The following is a 13,565-nucleotide window of genomic DNA, read 5'->3' as shown; positions in this document are numbered from 1 at the left end:
TTTAGGGACTAATTAAAAAATAGCGCTGACAGATAGTGACAGGGAGTGATTGATGGGTGATTGGGTGCAAACAGGGGTCTGAGGGGTGGGCAGTGGGGGGGGGGGGGGGGTCTGAGGGGTGCTGTGGGTGATCAGAGGGAAGGGGGGGGCAGATCAGTGTGCTTGGGTGCTTACCTGCGTGGCTGCAGCCTGCCCTGGTGGACCACCAGGGCAGGAGGCAGCCTGTATAATATGCTTTGTATACATTACAACGCGTATTATACGCTTTACTTGCGGCGATCCGGTAGCTAGTAACCCGCCAGCGCTTCCGAACGGCCGGCGGGTTACTGCGCGAGGGGGGCGGAGCCTTTTGCCGGCGAATGACGCGATCGCCGCATAGCCACGCCGGCTGCCGCCGCCGATGGGCGTATTGCGGTTGTTTGGGCCCAGCCCTTAGCGGCGCCCATCGGCTGTGGGCGGTCGGCAAGCTGCATACATTTACATACAACATTTGCATAATTCCAGCATGAATTAAAAATCATTTGTGTCTCAATTGAACATTCCTAGAAATAATCACTTTCCCCGCAGCATGTAAAGATGAATTAAACAGTGGAAATATCGTTATTTTTGCCTGTAGTGCCTCTGGTCATGTGATTTGCACCTACTTTCAGCAAGAAAATATGGGCGTGGCTGCATATCTCCTCCCCCCAGAGAAGGGCACTGCCCAGAAAAAAGGATGAAAGTGTGACAGTATGCAAAACGGGAAAGCCCAGCCCACAGCCATGTGACAGTCATGTGACTTAGGGCCTGACAGACACACAAAGATAGGTCAGCGCTGGTTCCATGCAGTTAGGGATGGCATATGGGTGGGCATTCCCTCCAAGGGGTTCCAGAATTCTAATTTGAGAAGCTTTTTATGAAGGTGTACTTTCCCTTTAAGGACGTTAATGAAGCTTCCGATGTAACCTGCAAGTCCCACAACCTCCTATGACTCCATAACGTTGTCACTCACCTTCTAGGATCAACCAGCTCTTCTGTCACATAATTCAGAAAGTTCCAGCCACTGAAAGCAAAAGAGCCCTGCAAGAAGGCCAGCGCCAACTGCCCCACCGTGGGGGTCATCCAGAAATTAAATGCATTGCTTGGCTTCAACTCTTCATAGTTTCCTATAGATGAGAAAATAATGATTTAAGCGCTTGGCCAGGTCTGCTTAAAGTGTACCTGAAGGGAAAAAAGTGCCCCTAGGGGGTGCTTACCTCAGGAGGGGAAGCCTCTGGATCCTAAAGAGGCATTCCCTGTCCTCAGCAGAGGTGATCCAGCGCTGCTGAGACCCCCGAAAGTCCGATTGTCAGCAATGCATTCAGTCGCACTAGCAGCTTTACGCTCGGGCTACGGCAGATATTTGCTGATCCCGATCGTGTCCACTCTACTGCGTGAGCCGTCTGCACCTGCACAGTAGAGCGGACCTGATTGGGTTCGGCTATTTCTGCCGGAACCCGAGCTTAAAGCTGCGCTCACAAATGCCTGCGCTGGCAAATTATGTTGTTATTGCTGACATTCGTTCCCGGGTACCAGCGCTGGATCAAGATGGCCGAGGAGGACAAGGGAAAGCCTAGTTAGGATTCAGAAGCCCCCCCTCCGAGGTAATTATTTGTTTTTTTTGTTTGCTTTTTTGCTTATTTTTACTCACAGGTGTTTTTTTGAGGTGCCTACTAATTGAGATATGAACAGGAATTCTCTTTCTGTGAAACTCAGCGATGGGATTGGTCAGAGTTTGGTGGGGACAGCGTGAATCCAAATTTCAGCAAATAATGATCCGAGCGATTAGGTTAGTAAGATGGGCAGGGGCGTTACTAGGATCTGGGGCACTTTAGGACACTACAGCCGAAAGATGAGTGTGATCATTCGGAATGTGGATATGGTCATGGGTGGAGCCAAATTTACATGAACTTAACTGCGGTCTTAGTAGGCCTGCCTAGCAAAATGTTGGATGAAGCCCTCCTCTCCATTAACCAGCTGAGCGGTCTGGACGAGCTCAGCTCGTCCAACACCGCCAGCGGCTGCCGCTCAGGCCCTGCTGGGCCGATTTTGATGAAATAAAAAGCAGCACACGCAGCCGGCACTTTGCCAGCCGCGTGTGCTGCCTGATCGCCGCCGCTCTGCGGCGATTCGCCGCGAGTAGCGGCGAAAGAGGGCCCCCCTAGCCGCCTGAGCCCTGCGCAGCCGGAACAAAAAGTTCCGGCCAGCGCTAAGGGCTGGATCGGAGGCGGCTGACGTCAGGACGTCGGCTGACGTCGATGACGTCACTCCGCTCGTCGCTATGGCGACGATATAAGCAAAACAAGGAAGGCCGCTCATTGCGGCCTTCCTTGTTTATTCTGGGCGCCGGAGGCGATCGGAAGATCGCCTCCGGAGCGCCCTCTAGTGGGCTTTCATGCAGCCAACTTTCAGTTGGCTGCATGAAATAGTTTTTTTTTTATTTAAAAAAAACCCTCCCGCAGCCACCCTGGCGATTTAATCAGAACGCCAGGGTGGTTAACATAAAACAAAAAAGCAGCATATCATATAAATAGGCAGTGTCACTTAAACATAACTAGGCAGAGTTACCTAGCTTCTGTTCTGGCTGGTCTGGCTTTCTGCTGACCTGCTCCCAGTCCCCACATATCATTCCCTGACCTTCTAGTGGACCTCCTACCATGCTCCCACAGGCCTCCCATTGAGGCACCACAACTCCCAGCATGCCCCCATAGAAGAACCACAGTTCCCTGCATGCCCCCATAAAGGCACTACAGCACCCAGAATGGCACCAGAGCACCCAACATGCTCCCAAAGAGGCACCACAGCACCCAGCATACCCACCCATTGATGCATCACAACTCCCAGCATGCTCCCAAAGAAGAACCCCAGCTCCCTGCATGCCCCCATAAAGGCATCACAGCACCCAATATGCCCACATAGAGGCTCCATAGCACCCAGCATACCCCTATTGCTGTGTGCTGTGGTGCCATGCTGGGTGCTGTGGTGCCAATGCTAGGTGCTGTGTAGTGCCATGCTGGATGCTGTGGTGCCATGCTGGGTGCTGTGGTGCCAATGCTAGGTGTTGTGTAGTGCCATGCTGGGTGCTGTGTAGTGCCATGCTGGGTGCTGTGGTGCCAATGCTAGGTGCTGTGTAGTGCCATGCTGGGTGCTGTGTAGTGCCATGCTGGGTGCTGTGGTGCCATGCTGGGTGCTGTGGTGCCATGCCAGGTACTGTGGTGCCATGCCAGGTGCTGTGGTGGCTCTTCTCTGCCTGGGGAACACCTGGGGCACCACAAAATAGATCTGGGGCAAGTGCCACTGATCTTTGGGGCTGGCAATGCCCCAGAAGATAGGATTGACAGAAAATAAACCTTGTTTATGTCCCAAATTGGCTGTGAACAATACAAATACTGATCGTTTGATGATCATTTGGATTGGAAAAAATGGTTGAAATAGAAGCGGTTGATTGGAAAATCGGTTGAAATGGATAAGAAGTACAGATTGCTTCAATATGGTGAAATAATTGATGTATAGCTGCCTGTGCCCAGCAGATTCACCACTGCTGTCTGCCTCTGGATAGACTTTCATTAGGCTGTTATGGAGTGCAGTAGCTTTACCACACCACACCGCCCCAGTGTGAAAGGGCCCTCAAAGTTTTATAAAACATCCACTGCAGCAGTTTATAGAGCCTGGCCTCTCAGTGACCAGCAGCTGCCTGCTCACTCCCAGCCTGACACAGCCCCTGGAGTTACAGGGAGAGTGTTTGCTCTGTTAGTCAGCCTGACCTATCATCAGGGCCAGTGCTTATATAGGGTCAAACTGGGCAATTTCTCAGGGCACAAAGGGCCTTAGGGGCCCCACAAGTCAGGGACAGTCGAGGTCAGAAGTTTACTGTCAGTACAGTATGAAAATGTGAGCGGCCCCATTTAATTTTACTTAAAACTGCCCCTGCCTATCATGGCTGTTACTCTTAAACATAACTCCCAACTTTTTGAGGTTAGAAAAACAGACACTTAAAGAGACTCTGAAGCGAGAATAAATCTCGCTTCAGAGCTCATAGTTAGCAGAGGCATGTGTGCCCCTGCTAAACCCCCGCTATCGCGCCGCTAAACGGGGGTCCCTTCACCCCCAAACCCACCCCCGCAATCGTTGGTCGTAAAATTGGTCGTATATTTCCTCTTCCTGGAGGCAGGGCTAATGGCTGCAGCCCTGCCGCCAGTCGCGTCTATCAGCGGCGCATCGGCGCCTCTCCCCCGCCCCTCTCAGTGAAGGAAGACTGAGAGGGGCGGGGGAGAGGCGGAGATACGCACTGACAGACGCGCGTGGGGCAGGGCTGCGACGGTTAGCCCTGCCCCAACCAGGAAGCGCTCCCCCGCTGCACCGAGGGGATTTGGGGGTGAAGGGGCCCCCATTAAGCCGCGGGATATCTGCGTTTTAGCAGGGGCACACATGCCCCTGCTATCTATGAGGCCTGAAGCGAGATTTATTCTCGCTTCAGACTCTCTTTAAGCCACGCCCCTGTCACACCACTAATCAGACCCCCGGCACATCCTTAGTCATGCATACCATAAAGATTTCATAAGAAAAATATGCTGTTTTATTATTCAAACCAAACTGGTCCTGTCTATCCTCCTTCATTTACCTTCATATTAAGGGCTGCTGAACACCAAGAGCGCTTCTGACCGCTTTTAAAAGCACTTGGCTAATGTATTTGAATGGGAAGGATCACACCAGAGCGTTGTGATTTTCTCCCAAACGCAAACGCAGGTCCTGCAGCATTTCTACTGATTTCTGAGGTGATTCAGCCTCAATGTAGGAATATAGGAAAGTGGAAAATCGCTCTGAAAAGCGCTAGAACAGAGCAATTTTCCGAGCGTTTTTGTTATAGAAGCTGCTCAGCTCCAACAAAAAAGTAGTAGAAATCTGACATTACCGACAGATTTTGGACTAGCCCATCTTCTTCAAATGGGCGGGAGGGGGGTTCTCAGGGTTTTCTTTATTTTTAAAACCACTTAGTGAATGGCAGTTGCTCCGTACAACTGCCAAAATAGTGTGCAGCGAACAGGAAGGCTGGCCAGCATCTTTGTATAAATCTTTTTCAGGGAATGTCTTTATAAAGAATAAAATAATAATCCCCAGCAGTGGCAGTGCTCGGGGCCCCTACAGGCAGAGCAGGGACAAGGTCCTCCAGCACCCAAGGCTGAGACACCAAAGTGCGCCCCTCCATCCCTCCCACCCCAGCTGTCACACACTGATTGCTGTTAGACTAAGAGGGCCACAGGGCCCACAACCTCCCCAACACCTTAATATCTAGTTCTCTGGCCTGCAGTCACTGCTATGTATCCCCTTTTCTTATTTCTTTCTGCTTTATACACAATTAGGAATGACAGCTGAATGAATTGTGCGCCCCCTCCTACACTGCGCCCTGAGGCTGGAGCCTCTCCAGCCTATGCCTCGGCCCGGCCCTGCCTACAGGTCATGTGCACTAGTGTTTGCATATTTTAATTCATTTGTAGCTCCTTATACAGTTTAGTTAGGAGGGGGGCAGATGAGAGGGCCCGTGGTTCGTTAGCCCAGGAATCAATGAATCGGGCCATGGTGCCCGATCACTGATTCCTCTCCCCCCGCAGAAAAAGCGACAGCTCCTCTCAGAAGCTTTGCTTTTTCTGATGTCCTATGTCCCTCTAAGCTACATTGTACGCTTAGAGTGACGTCATGTAAACAAACTCAAGGTTAAAAGTAAAAGTAAAACTACATCTAAATGTAAAAAAAATTAAAAATACACATATATTTACCCCAAACAAATACTATTTACATCCCACCCTCTCAAAAATCCCCACATAAAATGTTTAATAATAATAAAAAGAAACATTACAATAAAAAAAACAAAACACAAATATTTACCTAAGGGTCTAAACTTTTTAAATATCTATGTAAAGATGAAATATTGTCGCCATACATTGTGATAGGGACATAATTTAAACGGTCAAATAACCGGGACAAATGGGCAAATACAATACGTGGGTTTTAATTATGGAGGCATGTATTATTTTAAAACTATAATGGCCGAAAACTGAGAAATAATGAATTCTTTCAGTTTTTTTCTTATTCTTACTGTTAAAATGTATTTACAGTAAGGTAGCTCTTAGCAAAATGTACCCCCCAAAGAAAGCGTAATTGGTGGTGGAAAAACAAGATATAGATCAGTTTATTGTGATAAGTAGTGATAAAGTTATAGGCGAATGAATGGGAGGTGAACATTGCTCGGATGCATAAAGTGAAAACGACCGAGGGCTTAAGTGGTTAAACAGTGCTACACACTGACTGCTGGGGGGGGGGGGGGGGTGTGTTGGGTGAGGATGGATATGGGGAGGGAGCAGACAGTAGGAGGTTTGTGAGGATTAGGATCCATCAATTTGCACAGCAGGCATTTTCCAATTCCCTTATAAGAATATAAAACAAAACATATGACACAGGAGCCTGAACTGGTGCATTATAATTCAAACATTTGTATTCATACATGCAAATTGTAAAGCAGCAATAAAACGTCCCGTACCTTTAAATATTTGCATAAAACCGACTACTATAATAAGGCACAGCGCCAGAAGCTTCCCAGCTGTGAAGATGTCCTGAATCCGCGTCGCCCATCGGACACTCGAGCTGTTTACCCAGGTCAGCAGCACTGCGAGGAGAGAGACCTGGCGTTATACAGCACATCGGTCAGCCCACAACAAGCACAGGACACACCTCCTACCTCAAAACTCCGGTCTGTGTGCCTGTTTCCAAAGCACTGTACATATACAGATGATCAGTGACATGCTAAAAATTCCAGCATGCAAGCAATTGTATTGCAAATTGTATGAAGCTTGGAATTGGGCCATTCACATGCACTTCCTGTTGGGAGGTGTGAGGGGCGGACCTAATGCCAACCCTCTGCAGAAAGTCATAGGGGGCTGAGGGGACCCCGGTCCTGAGGTGCAGAGTTGCTAATAAAAAAAAATGGTGCCTTGTGTGTGCTTCCTCCCCCCCCTGTGTGCAGCTCCTGCCCCCATCCCCCCCCCCAGTTCCTGTCTCCTCCCCCCACCCACTTGTGTGCAGTTCCTGTCCTGCCACAAAGAGTGCAATGTGTGTTTTCCCATTGCAGGAAAAATAATGATGACAGTGCTGCTTTTTATGGCACATTGGGCTTGATTCACTAAGACAAATAGCATGCCTTATCGAAGTTAATATGCCTTATGAGAGTTAACACGCCTTATCATAGTTAGTACACCTTATCAGAGTAAACACACCTTATCAGAGTAGCATAGCAAGCTTATGCCTTATAATTGGCAATGAGCTCCACTTGTCCTTCCCTGTCCAATCACTTTAAAGGACATAATCCTTCCGGGCAGCACGGTGGCGTAGTGGTTAGCTCTCTCGCCTTGCAGCACTGGGTCCCTGGTTCAAATCCCAGCCAGGGCACTATCTGGAAAGAGTTTGTATGTTCTCTCCGTGTCTGCGTGGGTTTCCTCCGGGCACTCCGGTTTCCTCCCACATTCCAAAAACATACGGATAAGTTAATTGGCTACCCCTAAAATTGGCCCTAGACTACTGTACTTACACTACATAATATAGACATATGGCAATGGTAGGGATTAGATTGTGAGCTCCTTTGAGGGACAGTTAGTGACAAGATATATATATATACACTGTACAGCGCTGCGTAATATGTTGGCGCTATATAAATACTAAATAATAATAATAATAATAATCCCCGCACTTTGATTGGCCCAATAGGCTGCCTGCTAAGTTTCCTGTCAAGTGACAGGCATCCTATTGGGCCAATCAAAGTGCAGGGATAATGTCCTTTAAAGTGATTGGACCAGCAGAGGCTCAGGGCAGGACGAGTGGAGCTCTCGTCATTGCCAATTAGCAGGCATAAGTTTGTAGTGCTCGCTATGCTACTCTGATAAGGTGTGTTGACTCTCATAAGGCGTGTTAACTTTGGTAAGGCATGCACTCTGTCTTAGTGAATCAAGCCCATAGCGTGCAATTCCTCTTTGCCGACAGCTGCTCTCAGCTGGTTGCCGACCGACACTGCAGATTCATCTGCATAAAAAAAGACACTGTAAGGCAGGGATCAGGAACCTTTTTGGCTGAGAGAGCCATAAACGCCACATATTTTGAGATGTATTTCCGTGAGAGCCATACCATATGTTTCAAACCCCTTGTTGCCATGGTGTCAGACATGTCTTCAGCCTCTCTTGGGTTTCAGCAACATCAGCAATTTCCCCAAGAGCCAGACAGGAGAAATACAGACGTAGGCCTAGTGCAAACCAGAGCAGTTTGGTTGCGTTTTTAGGAACGCTTGCGGCTGAGGAAACGCTTGGGTAATGTATTTCAATGGGCTGGTGCACACCAGAGCGGGTCGGTTTTAGCTGAAACGCAAACTCCCGGGCGGCAGCATTTTTTGGATTTCTGAGGCATTTCTGCCTCCAATGTTAAGTATAGGAAAAACGCAAAACGCTTGATAAAACACCAGATCAGAGCGGTTTTCCAGGCTTTTTTGTTACAGTAGCTGTTCAGTAACAGCTTTACTGTAACAATATCTGTAATCTGCTACACAAAAACGCTACCAAAAATTTAACTAAAAAACGCTACACAAAACCGCAAAATGCTTCATAATAATAAGAAAAATCGCTTCCAAAACCGCTAGCGTTTTGCAGATCTGCTAGCGGTTTTTGGTGTGCACTAGGCCTAACTGCTTGTACAATTAGCTAGCTGACTTGGGGGTTGATTCACTTGTAGGACGAGATCCCCGCACTTTGGCCCAATAGGCTGCCTGTCAAGTGACAGACAGCCTATTGGGCCAATCAAAGCATGGGGATCTCGTCCTGCAAAGGCACTGGACCTGACAGGGCCCAGAGTGAGTCAGTTGGAGCAGCTGTTTTGGGGTAGCGCAAGTAAGTAAGTAGTGCACACTACAGAAGTAGCGGGCCTACTTTTAAAATTTTACTTGCGCTGCCACACTAAGCTGCGCTGCTTGAGCACTGTAGCGGTGGTGAATCAACTCCTACTGATTTGTTTGTGAGCCAGATGTAGCCATCAAAAGAGCCACATATGGCTCCCGAGCTGTAGGTTCCCTACCCATGCCCTAAAGTGAGACCCCCCTGTATATTACTGCATGGAATTATCCCTTAAAGGATACCCAAGGTGACATGTGACATGATGAGATAGACATGTGTATGTACAGTGCCTAGCTCACAAATAACTGTGTTCCTTTTTTTCCTTCTCTTCCTGAAAGAGTTAAACATTAGGTGTGTAAGTGGCAGTTCCTGTCTGAGTCAGGACTGGGTCAGACTACAGTGTGACCCTCACTGATAAGAAATTACAACTATAAAAAACTTTCCTAGCAGGAAATGGCTTCCGAGAGCAGGAAAGAGATAAAAAGGGTCAATAGTTCACAGATTTTGCCTCTGGCATACTTCAATGCATGTATCATTGAGCAAAAAGTATCAAACAGTAAAAACTTAAAAAGTAGATTTAAATCTATATATATATAACATCGGATGTATGTGTGTATGTGCCGCAATCACTCGAAAACGGCTTGACCGATTTGAAAGAAACCTGGTACACAGATCCCTTACTCACTGGGATTATATGTCTCGCGTCCCCCCTGCACACCTGGGCGGAGCTACAAACAGCTAATCAGATTTTCACCCATTCATGTCAATGGAGAAATGTAAAAGGCTGCCATTCTCACAGTAATCAAGCCAGAGTCCCCACACTTGGCACAGTTGGTCACTTATGGCTGAGGATACAAATCCAGGAAAAGTGGGCGGAGCATTAAACGGCCAAACAAATTTCAGCCGTTCATTTTCAATGGGAAAATAAAAACTGCAGCCATTCTTACACTTTTAATCGCAGGGTTTTCAAACTTGGCACACTTGGTCACTGGGTAAATGAGATTAATATTCAGGAAAGTGGATGGAGCCTACAACAGCCAAACAAAATGCACCTATTGATTTTCAAGGGGAATATTTAAACTGCTGCCATTCTTACACTGTTAATGGCAGAGGCTTCAAACTTGCTACATTCATTCAGTGGGTGACTGGGGTCCAAATTCACTAAAGGGGCAGGGCCACAAACAGCCAATCAGATTTCCTTGGTGGATAAACTGCATCCATTCACACATTTTTGATGCCAGGAACCCAACAGCTGACAAACTTGGTCATTGAGTGACTGTGTGTCAAGGTTACAAAAAGTGGGTGGAGCCAAAAACACATTTCACAGGGAAAATATAAACTGCAGCCATTCTTACACGGTTAATGGCAGGGTTCTCAAACTTCGCCCAGATGGTCACTGGGTGACTGGAATTAATATTCAGGGAGGTGGGTGGAGCCTATAATAGCCAATCAAAATTCACCTGTTGATTTTCAAGGGGAATATTTAAATTGCTGCCATTTTTACACTGTTAATAGCAGATGCCTCAAACCTGCTACAGTTGGTCATTGGTTGACTGGGGTTCAAATGCTGGAGAGGGGAGGAGCCACAAACAGCCAATCTGATTTAATTTCTATGGGAATATACAAATGATTGATGCCAAAAACCCCAAAGCTCACAAACTTGGTCATTGAGTAACTGTGTGTTAGGGTTAGGAAAAATGGGTGGAGCCAACACCAGCCAAATACATACCCGGGCAACACCGGGTCATCAGCTAGTATAAAATTAAACTGTGGAATATATTAAAAAGTCATTCTTAGGAAAAGGAGGATAGATACAATTATTTATTTGATTAGTTTATTTTCACCTCAGGTGTCCTTTAAATGCAGTTCAAAGCAATTCTGTGCAATGAATTTGGATGGTGAATCGCAGTCTATTGCAGATCAATACGCTGCTTCCAAATTCACGTGCAAGCAAAGAAATGGAGGGTCAGCAGCATTTTTTTGCAGTACGCATGCGAAACCCCTCAGCCATACACAGATAGAGGGAACGGGATGTATACTATCAACACGTCTCCAACATCTCAGAGACAAACACCCGCGGAGAGGGGCCCTTAGAAGCCTCTGAAATGAGACCATCACTGCTCCAGCTATACAGATTTGCTGCAAGTTTATACTTACATAAACAGACTAATGAGAGCGCCCGTGTGGCATCGTACGGCGGTATACAGTCAGGGAACACCGGCTGCAGGACGTAGTTGGAGAAAGTCAGTGCAATGACTGCCAGGCTGGTGGGGTACATAATGAGAACTGCGCTCCACAGGAGGAGAAATCTGCAAAAGACTGAGAGTGAGCAAGTGTCCACTGTAGCCAATGCTTCTGCTGGCTGCAAATACAAGTCTCACAAGATGTCAGTGCTATATAACTAACTATGATTATGGTAGTATTAGATTGTGAGCCCCTCTGAGGACAGCTAGTGACATGACTATGTGCTCTGTAAACTGCTGCAGAATATGTCAGTGTTATATCCTCCATAATAAAACCACTGTGTCCCTGCGTCACGCTGTCCATGTGCAGCTGGGTCCGTGCTTTTTGCTACTGCGCATGTGCACAGCACGGACCCGGACAGCAGTTGTGACTGCAGGACGGGGCCAGTGAGCTGGGCAAGCGGACGGGTGTGCACGCACACGAGCTGACGGGTGCGTGCGCGCCGGGTGCACGCATGCGCACTAACATGCAACGGCGGTGGTATCACTACCTAGAGCATGTTTTTAAATGGGCTTAGGTAAACTAGTAAACACATAATAATACTATGGTAAACTATTGGATTAGGACTATGGTAGGATTAGATTGTGAGCTCCTCTGAGGACAGTCAGTGACATGACTGTGTACTCTGTAAAGTGCTGCAAAAGATGTCAGTGCTATATAAACATAATAATACCAGTAGCGTCACTAGGGAGGTGCGGTAGGTGCGGACTACACCAGGTGTCACCAGCAGAGGGGGTGACACCATGATCCAGGCTAAGGGAGAGTGGAGAAGGCTATGTAAATACAGACCAGGCTACTGTCTGATAGACTTCTCTCTCCTGCTCTACTCCTATCTGGCTGCTCCTTGTTGAGCTTATAACAGAGTTTAGAGGCCAACAGGGCCACATGGTGATCATTTTAATACCCCCCCTCTATAACAAGCAACGTTACTACCTGGTGTAGTTTGGAGATTCATGGGGTAGGAGGGGGTGACACTATGAGTTTCCGCACCGGGTGACACCAACCCTAGTGACGCCTCTGGATAATACTATGGTAAAATATTGGACTATTACTATATTACTATGGTAGGATTAGATTGTGAGCTCCTCTGAGGAAGTCAGTGACATGACTGTTTACTCTGTAAAGTGCTGCAGAAGATGTCAGTGCTATAAAAATACATAATAATAATAATATGGTAGAATGTTAGACTATGACTATGGTAGGAATAGATAGTGAGCTCCTCTGAGGAGGATCAGTAATATGACTATGTACTCTGTAAAGTGCTGCAGAAGATGTCAGTGTTATATAAATAAATACATAATAATATTTATAATAATAATAATAATTTGGTAGTACATTACTATGGTAGGACTAGATTGTGAGCTCCTCTAAGTACAGTGACTATGCACTCTGTAAAGTGCTGCAGAAGATGTCAGTTCTATACAAATACATAATAATAATAATAATAATAATAATATTGTAAGACGTTACACTATGACTATGCTAGAAGTAAATAGTGAGCTCCTCTGAGGAAAGCCAGTGTTGTGACTTGACTATGTACTCTATAAAGTGCTGCTGAAAATGTCACTGCTATACAAATAATAATAATAATAATAATAATAATACGGTAATACATTAGACTTTGACTATGATAGAATTAGACTGTGAGTTCCTCTGAGGACAGTCAGTGACATGACTATGCACTCCTCAAAGTGCTGCAGAAAATGTCAGTGCTATATAAATACATAATAATAATTTGGTAGGACATTACACTAATGGCTATGCTAGGAGTAAATTGTGAGCTCCTTTGAGGAAAGCCAGTTTCATGACTATGTACTCTGTAAAGTGCTGCAAAAAATGTTAGTGCTATATAAATGAATAATAACAATAACATATACAAAGGACAATACACACAGAGAAACAAAAAACTGACATTTTGGAGATTTTATTGATATAGTGCCATCTACTGTCTATTTAGTATACCCAAGCCAGCCTATGTTGTGATTTTATAAGTATAACACTCACAGCAAGTATTTGTCATGTTCTAAGCAAGACCAGGACACAGGCTAATGCTTTCAACTCATGAGTGTCAATGCCGTAATCCCATTCTGGTCCAAAAGGCCATGTTTTTTGTCTTTCCTTATGCCTCCTTGGCAGCACACTGGGTAGTGGTCCCGCCCCCCTACCCCATAGGACCAGTAAATATTTAAATAGAGAATAGAGGAGGTGCTCGCTGTCTTTTCTTTTTCGTCCTCACCTCATAGGACCTGTCTGCGTTTTGCTGCAGAAATTTTTGATTTTTTGCCACCTACCAGCTGTCTCCCGCAGCTCCCGCACTCACCTGCCTCCCGGTGCGCAGGCTCCCTGTATAGCGTATAAATTGGGTTTATGCAGAGCACC

The 13,565-nt window shown here is 46.6% G+C and overlaps 1 protein-coding gene across 4 annotated transcripts in view; it reads right to left on the bottom strand.

Annotated features, from left to right (window-relative positions):
- SLC7A10 (solute carrier family 7 member 10) overlaps positions 1-13,565 on the bottom strand; it is a 336,986-nt gene that overhangs the window by 44,633 nt on the left and 278,788 nt on the right. For all 4 annotated transcript variants that reach the window (XM_068260586.1, XM_068260587.1, XM_068260588.1 and 1 more), the window contains 3 exons: positions 11,100-11,251; positions 6,554-6,679; positions 992-1,145 (listed from right to left, as the gene is read on the bottom strand). In XM_068260586.1, coding sequence (XP_068116687.1) covers positions 992-1,145; positions 6,554-6,679; positions 11,100-11,251 — 432 coding nt within the window. The remainder of the gene's footprint in view (positions 1-991; positions 1,146-6,553; positions 6,680-11,099; positions 11,252-13,565) is intronic.

This window comes from Hyperolius riggenbachi, chromosome 11 (genome assembly GCF_040937935.1).
Source record: "Hyperolius riggenbachi isolate aHypRig1 chromosome 11, aHypRig1.pri, whole genome shotgun sequence".
NCBI lineage: Eukaryota > Metazoa > Chordata > Amphibia > Anura > Hyperoliidae > Hyperolius > Hyperolius riggenbachi.
Note: the sequence above shows the minus strand (reverse complement) of the source record. Positions and strands in the feature narration are given on the sequence as shown.